Source organism: Rhinolophus hipposideros (assembly GCF_964194185.1).
Source record: "Rhinolophus hipposideros genome assembly, chromosome: 22".
In the NCBI taxonomy this organism is placed as follows: Eukaryota; Metazoa; Chordata; class Mammalia; order Chiroptera; family Rhinolophidae; genus Rhinolophus; species Rhinolophus hipposideros.
The window spans coordinates 37009309-37025629 of NC_138068.1; the positions used below are offsets into that span (position 1 = coordinate 37009309).

At 43.2% G+C, this 16321-nt stretch overlaps 1 protein-coding gene across 12 annotated transcripts in view; it reads right to left on the reverse strand.

Annotated features, from left to right (window-relative positions):
* The window catches only part of KIF16B (kinesin family member 16B), a 292760-nt gene extending 281408 nt beyond the window's left edge, over window positions 1-11352 (reverse strand). For 6 of the 12 annotated variants that reach the window (XM_081033500.1, XM_081033499.1, XM_081033490.1 and 3 more), the window contains exon 1: window positions 11070-11281. In XM_081033500.1, the coding sequence (XP_080889626.1) occupies window positions 11070-11116 (47 nt within the window). In that variant the 5' untranslated portion in view covers window positions 11117-11281. Of the gene's footprint in view, window positions 1-11069 lie in introns of all 12 variants that reach the window. The other 6 variants (XM_081033488.1, XM_081033487.1, XM_081033495.1 and 3 more) reach the window with 3 other exon arrangements.
* Between the last annotated feature and the right edge of the window lie 4969 nt (window positions 11353-16321).

Below are 16321 nucleotides of genomic sequence, written 5' to 3' on the forward strand. Positions count from 1 at the left end.
TTTTCTCATCTATAAAATGGAGCTAACAATGGTCGACGCTATAGCATTATTAAGAATTAAATTAGATAACGAGGGCATAAGATTTACTAGAGTTTCTAGTAAGTAAATAAGTGGTTACAAACAGTAATTGGTGACAAAAGTTACTTATTAACACCTTCACAGTGAAAGCCCTATCTTTCTCAATTTACTTTAAATTCTACATATCCCATTGAAATTTGCTCAAAGTGTCTATGCATGTATTGCTAACCACAGAAACAGCTATTTCCCGTCCACTGGGCAGCAGCAAGGAACAATGAGGTATGTGGAAATGGACAGAGCAGGCACAACTGCTCAGCCCAGAGCCCACGAGAGTGCAGGAAAGCTCCCAGGCCTTGCTGGTGGTTAGCTCCGCTGTGCTTGATGAAAATTGATGGGAGGAAGCTAAGGAAACGATGACCACCTTCACATGAACGATTTCTCTCTTGACTGTCTCTATAACTGGGGCTGGAGAGAATGCAGTCCAAGGCACTGAAATAAACTAGAGGCTTGCAGTCTTGGGGAAGGGCCTAGGGTTGTAAGGCATTATATCACATTTTGTCAAGGCTGGAGGTGTAACTATAGCATTTTCTTTCACAAAATAAGCTTCAGCAAGATTGCATCCCAATTCCAGAACTCACAAAAATAGCAAACGCTACTAAAATAATTTAGAAAAGTAATTGTGAAACAAGGACGTGTAAAATAAATCAACTGTAAACCAAAGTGCTATCTGTACCACACAACTGGACATTTCTAAATAATCTCTCTGATGGGTAGACAGACACACACTCGCACACAGTCTCCATGAATAAAATAAAGTTGCAGAAGTTTAATGCCAACTTATGTTGACTAAATACTCTGAGTCAGTGAAGAGCATTTTTTAAACAATGCATAAGTGCATTATCCATATTAAGATATTTTTTAAAGTTGTGCATAAAAACATATCATCAGTCACTTTTTTCACATCACTTGGCAAGTCCACCTAAAAGAAAGGGAAGAAACCTCCATGTGCTCCAAACTCCAGTCAGCTACAGCACAACCCTTCCTAGAAATCTCACCTGAAACACCACAGCTGTTCCAAAACACCTGCCTCTCTCCTTCTAACCACTGATACTTCCCTCCCTGGGCCTAGTAGCCTACTTTCCCCAACCTCCAGCTCCCCATTTTCTTTTCCTCTTCTTTAAAACAAAAACTGACCAAACACACACTTCTCTATTGCTGAGCCCAGGTTTGCAAGGCCAGGTAAGGAATGCCCTGTGTGTCACACAAGCAGTAAAGGAGTTTGGAAAGATTTTATTACAAGAGCCAAACTCTGTACATGTGAACAGGAATCAGCTCTCTTCTTCTGTAATCCCTCCATTACCGGAAGGGCAGTCAACAGCCCCAGCCTCCTGTCCCCATAGCCCCACCGCCCACCCCTCAACTAAAACAGCTTCAAGAGACAGGAGCCAATTGGGTTCTCAACTTGTGAGCCTCCTGAAGCTGGAAGCCTCCCCTCCTCCTCCCTCTCCCCCCCTCCCCCGTTGTTAGTCATGACCTTCCATTCTCCTGCTTTTCTCCCTCCTTCTCTCACTCTGCCTCCACTCCCGCCTCCTTAAGTGTAGCGATCAGTAACAACAGCGATTATAAAAAATAATAGCAGCTATGACTTCTTGAAAGGTTATTACCCACCTGAATGGAAGTACATTGAACATTCTATATACTCTCTCATCTAATCCTCTCCACAACTTCTGCAGGATTATTTCATGGCAGCATTCCCAAATGTTGTAGCTTGAGGACTTTTTCAGATCATTAAAAAATTACTGAGGAGCCCAAAGAGCTTTTATCAAGGTAGATATATCTATGTATAGTTACCATATTAGAAATTAAAACTGAGACATTTTTAAAACATAGACTGCACAGCACACAGAGCCCTAACATCATCGTACATCATGTAGCTTCTGGAAAATCCACTGAAACCTCCTAAGCAATGAGGGTAAAACAGGCAAAAACATCTTTGTGGTATTACTGTGAAAACAGTTTTGACTGCAAACCCCCTAAAGAGTCTCAATGACTGCCAGTCATCCCTGGACGCTCCTTTGAGAATCACTGTTCTACAGAAAAAAAAAACAAAAACAAACAAAAAACTGAGCCTTAAAGAGTAAAATCAACTTGCCCAGGTCACTCAGCCAGACTCCTAAACAGCTGTCTTCACCCAGGTTATACAGGCCTGCTGTCCCTCTGTCCCCTTTGTCCCCCTCCCCCATCCTTCTTTCTTTACTATGGTCTTCCTCAGAAACAACTTACTATGGTCACCACATTCACCATCACCTTCAAGTGACTCACCTCCAAATGTACATCCACAGAGCTGGTAACCTACCTGAGTTCTTACCTCCTGGATCCCCCACCAGCACCCTGAGCCATCTCAATTTACCACCATGCCCCCCACCCCAACCAGCTCATCCCTGACATCCTGACTTTGGGAAACATCATTCTTCCATTTAATATGCCCTAACCCACTCAATCATCTTGGATTTTTTGCCTATGCCCTCCCTGCTGGTTGGTCTTCAGAAAGTCTCTTGCAAATGCAAAAAAACAGGATATAAAAAAGTGCATACATTATATTCCTACACAAACTATTCAAATGCACCAAACTTTTACAGGGAGTTATCTCTGGATAATGGAATAATGAGACATTTGTGAGCTGATTTCTTTAATACACTTTTCTGCATAGCACACATCTTTTTCGAAGCATGCATACTTTTCACAATCAGGAAATGTTGTGTAGTGATAGCTTCTTCAGGGTTTAGTTTTGTAAGTTAAGCCCTTTCCTGTTACAATTCCAACCCAGTCCAGCATCACATCATCAAGGGTCATATTTCAGTTCTCTTTATAGTCTTCCTACACTGGCCTCTGGGGACGCCGGGTTTTGCACCACAGAGTATGGCAGGAAAGGCCATGGAATACTAGTGCACAAAAGGCACTTAGCACAGCACTTGGCAAACCGTAAGTAAACGTTCATTGCTGCTGTTCCCTACACTGCTATTAAATAAAACTTCTGAAAACACTAATTGGCCAATGGCAACCGTTTTAAAACCATCAGGAGCTCCCAGTGCCTAATAATAACCAATATTTATAAAGCCCTTGCTTTGGGGCCCGACACCATTAGCAAGTGTTACCTCATTCAGTCACCATCTCAGCCGAGGAGATCTCCATTTCACACATGAAGAAACTGAAGCACAGAGCAGGTAAGTACCAAGGCATGTAGCCAGGACGGGGTAGGTCTGAGAGTCAAACCTACTTCAGCCTTACTGCCCAGAACTTTGCACAATGATAGCCATGTTCAATATCTGCATTGTTAAATATGTGGCTATTGAGCATTTGAAATGCGACGAGTGCAACTGAGTTACTACATTTTTACTTCATTTCAGGTTAATGTAAATAGATGCACACGGCCAACAGCTACCAGAGTGGCTAGCGCAGGACTGGAGTACAAGGGCCTCAAGTCCCCGGCTTAACAAATAGAAGTCCTTACAACATCCCACCTACTACCTCTCCACTAATTCTTACAAAAAAGGGCTGTAAACCTAACAGCCCTGCAACTGTATGCATTCCGACTACAACCATCCCCTGCCCTCCTCTCATCCAAGTCCTCTGTATATGGAGGGACTTCAGAATTTAGAGTAAGAGACTTGCGTTCAAATCCAGGCTCCACAGAGACCTGGGTATGTGACCACCAGAAGGTCGGTTCGGTTCATGATTCTTTGTCTTCATCTGTAGAATGGGGTTACTATGCCACCTTCCAAAGAGCATCTTGCCACACTCTCTCAATCGTCACTAATACACCTTCAGAGCTCAATTCAAACTCTACCCTCTTTTCTAGGAGGCCAGTGGAAGCCCTGGAGATCTCCCCTCCTCCTCCCATGCAGGCTACTTCTCAACTGCACAGATTCTAATGTTATTTTTATATGTTGTGTGTTTGCTCCTTTTCTGCCATTAAACCAGCAGTCCCGTGAGGCCAAGGGTTTCTATCAGTGAGCTCGAGGCAACAAGTCACCATACAAAGGGCTCTACAGGGAAGTAGAGCCACCTCAGCCCTGCATTACTATTCTGAGGGGTCTCAGATTCTCTCTGTAAAATGGGGATAAAAAGTCCCCAGTGAGTTGGTGGTAGGAGGAAATGAAGTTGCCAAGGTAACGAAATGAGCATGGCGCCAGGTGCAGGTAGCATCTCAACAGATGTCTCCCATTCTTAATACAAGAGGCTTCTGCTGTCTTCTCACAGAACTAAGAGACTAGCCATGAACTATTCACTGACGCTACCTTGCTCTTAAAATGGGAAGACTTCAGGACACCCTAAGGATGTCAATCCTAGTCAAAATATCACTGGCATTTTTTTCTTGTCTTTTCAACTTGGTAGATATGACACTAAATCCCACCTGAGAGACGAATCAGGAAGAGAGGCTAAGAACAATCAGAAAATGGAAGGAATGGGATGGATTTGCTTCATCAGATAAGAAAGCACATTATAAAGCTACCACCTGGCCCTTTGCCAGCACTTGGTAAATTATTTTCCCCTTCTTCCGCTTCCTCCCACACACTCCAGTACAAGCCATTGTTTCTCAGTCCAGTTGTATAGGACACAGCTCCCTGGCCCATGCTGGTGTTATGAGCCTTGCGCTTCCCCCGGCTGAGGCAGTCGGTCGCCGGTGGTCAGTCGGCCACTCACAGCAACTCACGGCAGATCTCACGGGCTGCCTGCTGCTCACACTGGCCATCAGCCATTCCTGGCAGCACACAGCAGCCCGCGGCAACACACAGCAGCTCACAGTGACTTCCGGCTACTCACAGCAGGCCAGTTCCAGGGAGAGCCATTGTTCACAATCTTAGCTGTAAAGGGCGCAGCTCACTGGCCCATGTGGGAATCGAACCGGCTACTTCGGCGGCCTCAGCGTTAGGAGCATGGCGTTCCAACCACCTGAGCCACCAGGCTGGCCCAATATTTTTTATTTTGGTAAAACATTTTAAAATACTTGTTATTGAATAAAGTTAAGTTAATTAGATTTCAGTTTATTTATTAAATTGTAAAAATAGCAGTAATAACAATAACTAATCTTTAGAGTCCTTGCTAGATGTCAGGCAGTGTGGTGAGAATTTTACCTGCCCATATTATCTCATTCGAACGTCACAACAGTGTTTCTCACACTACTGATTACAACTCTTTATTGGATCTTGAAGTCAATTTAGCGGATCTAGAAATAGCATTTTTTTTTAAATGAAACAGAATAGGGAAAAATAAAAAATATGAGTAAATTTCATGAAACACCCCATGAATCTTTTTACATTATCTACAGTTTTAATTTAAACTGTTTCTTATTGTGAGTCACAATACAAAATATTTGGAAAAAACACCTTATCTCACAACTTATAAGGTAGGTACAACTATTATCACCATTCTACAGATGCAAAAACTGAGGCTCAGAACAATTAAGTCACTCGCTCAAATTTACCCCATCTGGTAAATGACAGCCAAAACTGGAACTCAGGAAGGCTGCCCTCAGATCCTGATCCTGTGAACATTATCATATCAGTGGGACAGGATAGGTGGCCCTACAGAATCACGTAGTGTTTCTATGAAAAAAATGAGCAACTGAAACTAACAGGAAATGGACTAGTTACCAAATTATTATTTTGTTGTCCTTCAGAAGGGGAAAAAAGAATTCTATCATAAAACTGTAAAAAATGAAACCATTAGAAAAACTAAGCATAAGAACGATGGAACAAATCACAAACAAAAAGGTATACAGACAATACATAAATGTTAAACTTCTGCCCATAAAAGTTATGAGTAGTTAACGTTTCTGCTGATGTTTTACTCATTTTAAAAAGCATAGCTATGGGCCGGCCCAGTGGCTCAGGCAGTTAGAGCTCCATGTTCCTAACTCTGAAGGTTGCCAGTTCGATTCCCACACGGGCCAGTGGGCTCTCAACCACAAGGTTGCCAGTCTTCAAGTCCCACAAGGAATGGTGGGCAGCGCCCCCTGCAACTACGATTAAACATGGCACCTTGAGCTGAGCTGCTGCTGCCGCTGAGCTCCCAGATGGCTCAGTTGATTGGAGCATATCCTCTCAACCACAAAGTTGCAGATTCAACTCCTGCAAGAGATGGTGGGCTGTGCCCCCTGCAACTAGCAACAGCAACTGGACCTGGAGCTGAGCTGCGCCCTCCACAACTAAGATTGAAAGGATAACAACTTGATTTGGAAAAAAGTCCTGGAAGTACACACTGTTCCCCAATATAGTCCTGTTTCCCTTCCCCAATAAAATCTTTAAAAAAAAAAAAAAAAAGAAAAAAAAAGGAAGCATAGCTGTGAATGTCCTAAGAAACTGACGTTAGGCAATTAGTTTCCCATGGCATGACAATAAAAGCCTTCACCTGCTAAACCTGTTGCAAATATTAAACTAGATTTTTGTACCATTGGCACAGAGCAAATTATCAATAAAGGTAGCTGCTATTGTGTAATGCAACATAATGGCTCTTTCAAAATTGAAACTACTACTCTGCCACATAAGGAAAAGCCACAGATAGTAAAAACAAATCCATCAATCACATCTTGACCTGAATCAAGCATCGGGCGTTCCCTGCAAGGAGGATTGGTAACAGGAAGTCTCCCAGCTCAGAATCTCAGTATCTTACCATCATGCCCCCATTCTTTAGGAGCCTGGCAACTACAGCTGTACTCACTTTCCAATCACTCCAGGTGTTTCCTTTCTGTTGGTTGTTTCCCCTTTTTCTGAAGCTCCTCTACTCTAATACCTAACATTAAAAAACAAATTATATATGCACCCTTATATTCACAGCAATTATTTATAATAGCCAAGACATGGGAACAACCTATATGTCCATTGATAGATGAATGGTTAAAGAAGTTGTGACTGATACACACACATACACACAAAATGAAATATTCAGGTATAAAAAAAGAAAATCCTGCCATCTGCAACAATATGGATGGACTTTGAGCACATATGCTAAGTGAAATGAGTCAGACAGAAAAAGACAAATACTATATGATCTCACGTGTGGAATATAAAAAAAGCGAACAACAAGAACAACAACAACAAAAAAAGAAGTCACAGAGAAAGAGATCAGATTTATGGCTACCAGAGGCAGAGGGTAGAGGAATTCAATGAAGGTGGTCAAAAGGTACACACTTCCAGTTATAAGACAATTAAGAACTGGGGCTATAATTGTTCAACATAATAACTCTAGTTAACATCGCTGCATGGTGTAACTAAAGTTGATAAGAGAGTACGCCCTAAGAGTTCTCATCACATGGAAAAAAAACATTTTCTTCTTTTTTTTTTGGTATTATATGAGATAATGGATGCAAACTAAAATTATTGTAGTAATCATTTCACAACAATATGTAAGTCAAGTCATTATGCTGTACACCTTAAATTTACACAGTGCTATGTGTCCAATTACATTCAATAAAACTGGAGGAAAGAAATTTTTAAAAACTTCCTTCAATCTTCCTAAACAACCAGTTAAAAATTCTTTTGCCGGTACCAATGACTTTTTAGGTAACTTTTAAAAATTACATAAACAGGGAGCCCGCCAGGCTAGCTCAGTCGGTAGAGCATGAGACTCTTAAAAATTACATAAACAGTGGGAGGCCAGTTAGCTCAGTTGGTTAGAGTGTGGTGCTCTTAACAAGCTTGCCAGTTCAATCCCCACATGGGCCACTGTGAGCTGCGCCCTCCACAACTTGATTGAAACAACTACTTGACTTGGAGCTGATGGGTCCTAGAAAAACACACTTAAATAAATAAAAATTTACAAAAGAAAAACATGTCACATTCCTTCTTTTAAAAAAATAATAACATAAACAAGTTTTTAATTATTAACTATAAACTATGCCTGAGGAAAGTAAAAATTCAAACAGTAAAAAGAGAAAAAGAAAAACCTTCCATCTTCATGTAACAGATTCATCAGTCCTCCTCAGTTACCACTGTTAGGCTTCTTATGAATAATTCTATACAGATATAACCACGCACTCGTGTGCGTGGATATATATATATATATATATATATATACACATATATATATATATATATATATATATATATATACATACATACATTTTTTTAACACACACATTCATACAATTCTGTAGTATGTGTGGATATCTTGCTTTTCTCACTTAATTCCCTATCTTGGAACTCTTTTAAGATCAATACATTCTTTTGTAAGTACTGCATAGCATTCTACAAAATTAATAGGCCATCACTTAACTGGGGAAATCCCCCATCTTTGTACATTTAGGTCATTTATGATTTTTTGTTGTTACACATAATGATGCAACAAACAACCTTATACATACACTTTGGTAGGTAAGAATATAATCCATAAAATAAATTTTTAGAAATGAAATTGCCCAAAGGGTTTATAAATGTCTAATCTTAACAACTACTGTCAAATTTCCCAATATGAAAGTTTCAGAGGTTTTGACCCTTTATGCTTCCATCACCACTCCTTCACCAGAACTTGATGTTCAGTTTATAGTCACCAATCTCACCAGTAAAATACGGTTTCTTATTGCTATTACAATTTATGTCTTTACTTGTAAGTTAGGTCTAATGTTTTTGGTTGGTCATTTGTATATCGCTTTCCATTTTACCACCAACTTCTGGGTCATTATCTCTTGCTCTTTGAAAGGTTATCAATGCCCTTGTCTCCAAGACCAAAGACCTCACTTTCTCGAATCATCAAGAGCACCATCTTGGCAGCATCTGACATTAACAACCCCCTCCTTCAGGAAACACTTCTCCTTTCCCTGCCATGACTTGTGCTGTGCTGGTTATCCATGAAGTACAAGCAATCTTCTCCCTAGAATCCCAAAGAGGAGCATATCCCAGTGTCCAATCCTTGGCTCCCTTTTCTTCTCACTTTAACATCTTTAAACTGTCATCTATGTGCAAAAGAATTCAAATGTCATCCCCAGATCACCTAAGACCTAAACCCATGTGTCTATCTACTGAAGACCAGCAAAAAGATGGATGTATGTCCTTCCCACACTTCAAATAACAAATAGGATCAACACACGGGCAGCACTCACTCTGTGCCAGACACTGTGCTTGTACTTGACATTTACCGTATTGCATGTAACTTTACATGTCCAATAGAGAACACACCAATCTCACTGTTCAAGTTCCCAAACTCTCCCACCTCCTTGATCATCAAATCTCAGTTAAAGACTCTATATTCCTTCTCTTCCCTCTCCTTCCCATCCAACGAGCTACTAAATCCTGTCGATTCTGCCAATAAACTGTCTTGGTCTATATATCTAGGCTTCCCCTTTCCACCTCTGGCCCAGACCGCTGCTTCCTTACCTTTGGCCCCAATCCTGATGCCACCACCAGAGTTCTCTGCTAAGAGCACAAATATCATCACTTCAATCTACCTCCTCAAAGCACAGGGCTTTTGGACATGGTTCCCGCCATCCCATCCCTCCATAAACATAGGCTTCAGGCCTGTACAAGCAAGGCACAGTGCTTGTAGCACCCCTTCCAGCTAGCCCAATATTTTGCGAGAGTTCTGCCAGCATGTAGGCCCTTCCTCACCAGACGGTGGGCCCCTAGAAGACACTCATCAGACCTCATTCACCTTGTCCGCCAGAGAGCACTCAGCACAATGCTGTGGATTTGGTAGGCACTCAATAAATGCTTTCTCAAGTTACCTGATCCGGTCTTCTATCATGTGCTCATATTATTCCAAAGAAGAAAAAGAATGTCTAAATATATATGTAAATCCAGAACAAAGAAAAACCTTTTTAAATCACCTAAATGACTTTAGAGTCTGTCTTCTATGACTGAATATATAGAGAAACATACATATTCTCTCAGAACTTACAGAAAGGTCAAACTCCTTTCCGAAAAAGCTTAAAAATAACTTGAAAATCACAAAAGTACTGATTTCCAATAGTTCAAAACCAAAATAAAATTCCCTGTTTGCAAACAGAAAAACAGCTTTAGATGAGTCAAAGAATGATCTGGCAATCTTTTGATTTTATGATCTTCTGATGCCCAGATCAGCTGTCCAAACGACCAAACAATGACCTCTACAAGTTAGTATGATGAAAGGGGAAAGACCGTATGGTTTAGTCAAATGTCCAAGTTGATAGAGAGCCAATAAAAACAAAATGGCATTGTGTGAACTGTGCCTATCAATGTGGAGGACACATCCATTTAGGTCTACTTTATTCTTTAAAGTTAACCCAATTTTAAAAGTAACTTCTAAAGCATCTTTCTAAATTGATTATAAATAGGTCATTGAAAAGGAAGCCCAGATTGTTTTTCAGTGAATTAAGAGTCAAATCATTCTGAAAAGCATTAATTTGTAGAAATATAGAAGATGAAATTCTAAATGTTTTTGTAACTCTCCCCCTCTGTTAACGTCACCATATTTCAAACACGTGTACTTAAGTGTCCTTGTTTTCTTTCCCCCCAGAAGTCAAAACTCTGTTAAAGTTTTCCCACGTACTCTTTAACCTGAAGTTAAGAACTGCTAAATTAATCATTACAAACTAGTGTCCACATTCAGGGAATCAAAATCATCTCTTATTAAGAGATTTTTAAAAAAGGAACATTGTTAATACTTAAAGAACTTCTGAGTTATCATAACTGAGGGTAGTTTGCCTGACAGCTTTAGGGCCCCCATGACCACTCTCAGGCCCCACCTGAAGGATTTTACACATTCATGAAAGTGATCCCTTGACATTTTTAAAAAGGGGTAGAAGCAAACCTCCTCAAGATAATGGAATGGGGAAGAGTTTATAGGAATCCTCTCCGTGGCCTTTGAACTCTTTAGCCCCATGGTCCCCACCAGGGAAGCGTGAAAGGGACGGCAAAGCATAAAGTGCTCTAGGCCCCCAGAGACCACAGTAAGGGCCCAGTGGGCCGGAGACCGACCCGTGACACTTAACTCCAGGCTGGCCTTGGAGGAAAGTTGGAGACCAACTTCCTCCGGGTGGGGGTGCGTCGGGAGATGGCCTGCACCGCCCCCCCACTCACCTGCGATTCATAGGCCGGACCCTCACGGCCACCTTGACCGATGCCATTGCTCATCCCGGCCGGGCCCGCGCGGGACCCCACCAGCTCAGGTCCCAGCGGCCGCCAGCGACTGCCGCGACTCAGCGCGCTGCTCCCTCCCACTTCCCTCCTGGCCCCCACCCCTTGGCTCTACGCTGGACCTGGCGTCCCGCGGCGGCCCCACCTGCCAGGCCACTGAGCATGCCCAGAGCGGCTCAGGCCCGCGTGATCCGTGCGCCCGGCTTGGCAGCTGCCGAGAAGCGCCGAGAGGCGGGGCCGGGCTGCCTGGGCGCCGCCGCCTGAGGTCGCGAAGTTGGGAAGGTCCCGCTGCAGGCAGTGGCCTGGAAGTCACCGAAGGCATTTGGAGCTGAGTGACTTCAGGGAAGCTGGAACCCAACCTCATGCCCTGAAAAACTGAAGAGGAATGGAGGGCGGGGGGGGGGGGTGGGGGGGGGGGTGGGAATGTCCCAGTAATTTAGGGCCAGAGCAAAGACCACAGTCCTGTGGGACAAATTACTAGAAATACAGTGTTTCAGCCTTTAACAAGGACCTGGCTTTACCCCACAATGCAGGAGTTAGCTCATCCAATTTAGAGAGCAAGAAACTGAGGCACAGATTATCATGGTTTGTTAGTGGGGAACTCCTCTAGGGCCTTCTCCACTACTCTAAGGCTGTCCAAGTGTGTTTTGGACCCTTCAATTCAGGGATACGTAGAAATGAAAATAAAAAGAATACTAAATGTTTTAAATGCGGGCAAAAACGTGTTGGCTGAAATCACACCTTAATTGGACTTTTTTGCACTTACAGTTTCGTTTTAATCATAAATGATTTAGGGGTGGGGACTAGGGGCCTCTAGTATAAGTGAGGTCCTACTCAGCCTCTTAGAGCGAGCCCCCTCTCCTCTCCCAGAGGATGTAAATTCAGTCATGCGTGCAACTCGCGGATTTGTTCACATACACCCAAGAGCCCACCTGTGAGCCAGAGGATTACCTACAGCCCGTACTAACCAAGGTATCAGCTCTGCCTTCCTCCTCTGCCCCATTCAAGGCGGCTCAGCACAAACAGCCCACTCCACCCCCGCCACAAGAACCCACTTACTGCCCCGCAGCTGAAGTCCCACTGAATACATTGCTCCCCGCCCCACCGTCGTGATCCGCTTGGGCCCCTCCCCCACGTCCCTAATGGGGCCACAAAGGGATGCTCTGTGCTCACTCCCTCCTGCTCACCGAGGGCATACCACACCCGCAAGGGCACGCAGGAGCTGGCTGGAAGAGGCCCTAGTTCAAATGAAGGGGCAAGAACGGGTAAGGGGGGAGGGGGGCTGCTCCTCCAGGAAGCCAAGCTATAATGGAGGCTTCAAGGAGTAGAGGCTGAGCTCCTGGAGCCCTAGCTCCAACACTAGTTTTGGGAGTCCTCCACTCAGTTAGTAGGCGGCTCTGAGGCTTTTGCCTTACTGCAAATCAGGAACAACTCCATGGAGTTAGTTAATGCATTGAGATGATGCCTGCAAACGTGTAACCTGCTCAGACAAGAAATCACTCTCTCATCAGCTTCCCTAGGGCCTCGCGGCTAGCCCAGAATCAGAGCCTTTGCTAGTGCAGTGCTGGGTGAGGATTTGACTACCCAGCTGCAGGAAAAGCCACAGCGTCAGATTAAAGTGCGGGCTGGGCACGCGCAGTAGCGGGCTGGGTGGAGACGCTGGGAAGGAGCCGGTCGGGCGCCCACGTCGCCCAAATCAGGGGCGGGGCCCGCCTTATATGGGAGCTGCTTGCGGACAAACTGCGCGGGTCGCCGTCCCTATACACCCGTGAGCTCCCACCACCTTCCTGTGTCGGGGGCCTCAGCTCTCAGAACAACCGAGAGCCCTACACCATGCAGATGCAGCCCTATATTAAAGACAACAAATCAAACTTTGTAGGAGTTCTAGTTTACTGATTAAAGGGATTTTCTGCGTGTGGGGTCTTAGTGGTTGGTTATTGGGGAAGTTTAATTCATCCATTCGTTAATATATTTTCGGCAATTTACACGTGCCTATAACCCCCCCCCCTCCCGTCCTTCCTTGACATTGCCAGGGGAAACGAAGACCATCCCAGACCCACAGACACATTAGGCCACCCCCCCAACAGCGCACCTGGATATTTTGAATAGGAAGGAGGCAGTAGGGCCTCAACTCACCCCAGATGGGATGGAACACACTGTGTACACTTAGCCAGAGAATATTTCTAATGGAGAGTGAAAGAAGTTTTTGAAAGGGAAGATTAATTCTGAGGGGTTGGCTCATCTTTAATGTGCATACTTTCAAGTGCTTTGCAAACTTTAATGCTTATAGGAATCACCTGGGGATTCTGGTTTGGCAGCTCTGGGATGAAGTCTGAGATGCTGCATTTCAAATAGTTCCTGGGCTTGTGGATGCCGCCGGTCTGAGACCCACACTTAAGACAGGCAAGGGGTTAGTGATCTCTAAACAGTGTGGGACCTTTGAAATACTGGCAGTGAAAAAATACTCATGGTTCTTAATCCAGAGTCCGAGGGTCAGTGAATAGTATTCAGGGGTTCGTATTAATTATGTATCCTGGCCTAAAAGCCCGAAATTTAGCGACTTAAAACACCCACCGTTTATTACCTCTCACGGTTCTGTGGGTTGCTGGTCCAACCTGGCCTAACAATTTGTGAGGCTAGGGGCTGGAGACTGGACCCAATTAGCCTGTGCCTTTTTTTTTTTTTTTTTTTCATCCTCAGAAAGCTTGGAGCAGTTTTCTTTGTTTGGCAAGGTAGCCTTCTGGGAGGGCAAACCCCAGTTTGCTCGTGTCCCATTGGCCAAAGGCTACAAGTTTAGCATCAGGGTGAGAGATGTCGCCCACTTGGAGGGAGTACTCTTGGGAGCCACTAAAGTTATAAATCTACCACAAGGTTCATGAACTTAGATGAGGAAAAAAAATACATCTATAATAGGCTGTAAGTAAAATATATTAATGTTAGTAATATCAGAGGTTTTGACACCTTTAGAAATCACAGATATTTTGTGTTAAATTAGTATTGCTGCAGCTTCCTCGGATTGAATTTTTCATTAATTATTACTTTGAAATTGGGGTAGTCAGACTGACACTAAATGTTATTTAATATACCAATATGTTACTCTATCACAAATTTATTTTTCTTATATCTTGATAATTATATTTCATTATAACTGATTTTCTTTTTAAGCTCATATATTTTATTTTATGCATTTTAAAATGTTATTCTGGAAATGTTGCTTTCACCAGACAATCAAAAGTGTCCGTGGCACAAAAAAGTTTAAGAACCCATATTTTAGAAATTTTTTTGGACGAGTGAATGGCATTTCTATTTTTCAACAAAAACGTTGATTAGTGATGGAAAGGAAGAAAGATTCTGAGGCCTGGGTTAAAACCTTAATGGTATTAAATGAGACTGGAGTATTAGGACCAATAAGGTGTGTGTATTATTTTTATTTTGTTTGCTTGTTTTGATGTAGTTTATTTGGGCCTTCATTTATTGTAGAATTCTTCTTTTTCTAATGTTTAGTCATCTCATTACTTCCAAATAGTTGTGATTTAAACTCCCTCAGTCTTAGCTTCTTCATTTCAAAGTGAGATAGCACTGAAATAAAATGTTCACTTCACCTCTAGATTTTTTTTTTTTTTTTAATTGGGGAACATTGGAGAACAGCGAGTTTTTCCAGGACCCATCAGCTCCAGGTCAAATCGTTGTTTTCAATCTAGTTGTGGAGGGCACAGCTCAGTGGCCCATGTGGGGATCAAACTGGCAACTTGGTGTTATGAGCACCGTGCTCCATCCACTGATCCAACCGGCCGCCCACCTCAAGATATTTGAATCATATTCACCAATAGCCAATGATTTAATCAATGGTGCCTAAGTAATGGAGCCTCCATAAAGAATCTTAACTGAAGGGGTTTGGGGAGATTCTGAGCTGGATGAACATGTGGAGGTACAGAGAGGGTGGTTGGTGTGTCTGGAGAGGGCACGGAAGCTCCGAGCCCCTTCCCACATGTGCATACCTTGCCCTAGCATGTCTCCCATCTGGCCATTCCTGAGTTGTATCTTTTATAGTAAGCAAACTGTTTCCTTGAGTTCTATGAACCATGCTAACAAATTATTGAACCCAGGGAAGGGTTCTGGGAACCTCCAATTTATAGACTGTCAGTCAGAAGCACAGGTGACAACCTGAACTTGCTATTGGCATCTGAAGAGGGGGCAAATTGCATAGGACTGAACCCCTAACCTGTGGGATTTAACACTATTTATAGGTTGGTAGTGTCAGAATTCAGTTAAATTGTAGGGCACCCCGCTGACATTGGAGAATCAATGGATGTGGGGAAAAACACCCACACTTTTGGTGACCAGAAGTGAAGTATTCTGGGCATAGCTTTCAGGACTACTGGGAAAAACTGAACTTCCACCTCCAGGTCAAGTACTCCAAGCCACCCTTACACTATAACAACAGCATCATCAGGAGAGAGTGTCGCAGCCTGATCTCGGAAAAGAAACCAGGAAAAAGAAGATCCAAAGTGTATGTGAGGAATATTCTTGATAATGCAATCAAAGCCAAGATTGACACTCCTCTTCCAGGAGGAAGACAACCACCAGAGGCTACTTGTGGGGCCGATGGTGTCTGAACTAAAAGACCATTTTTTGAGACACCTACAGGGCGTAGAAAAGAAGAAAATTGAACAGATGACTCTGGATTATGTTTCAAAATTGCTGGATCTCATTTGTCAAGTACTGGAAACCAGTTGGAGGAAACATAATCTTCATTCCTGGGTTCTCCCTTTTGATAGGCAGGCTAGTGGCGCTGAATTTGCAGTCTTCCACATCATGACCAGGATTTTGGAAGCTACTAACAGTTCGTTTTTATCTCTGTCTTCTGTTCCAGAGGAGAACTCAAGAAGACCACCTTGCTGCTGCCATTCTTCTAGACTCCATTCTTTTATTCAGCTGAGCTGGTGGTAGAATCTAGTGCTTAACGAGGATTGTGCTGAATGGAGCGTTAAACCATTGGGTTTATTCCTGCTCCGTGCTCCAACACACTTCAGGGAAATGTTCTGTTCTCACCAATAATGGTGACCCAACCATGCTCTGACCTCTAAGAAGAATGAGATGCGGGGCTGTTGGCAGCTAATGTCACTTTAAAGATACACATTTTTATACAGTTCTGGAATCATGGGGGAAGAGACGCTCTATTTCCGTTGGGGTGC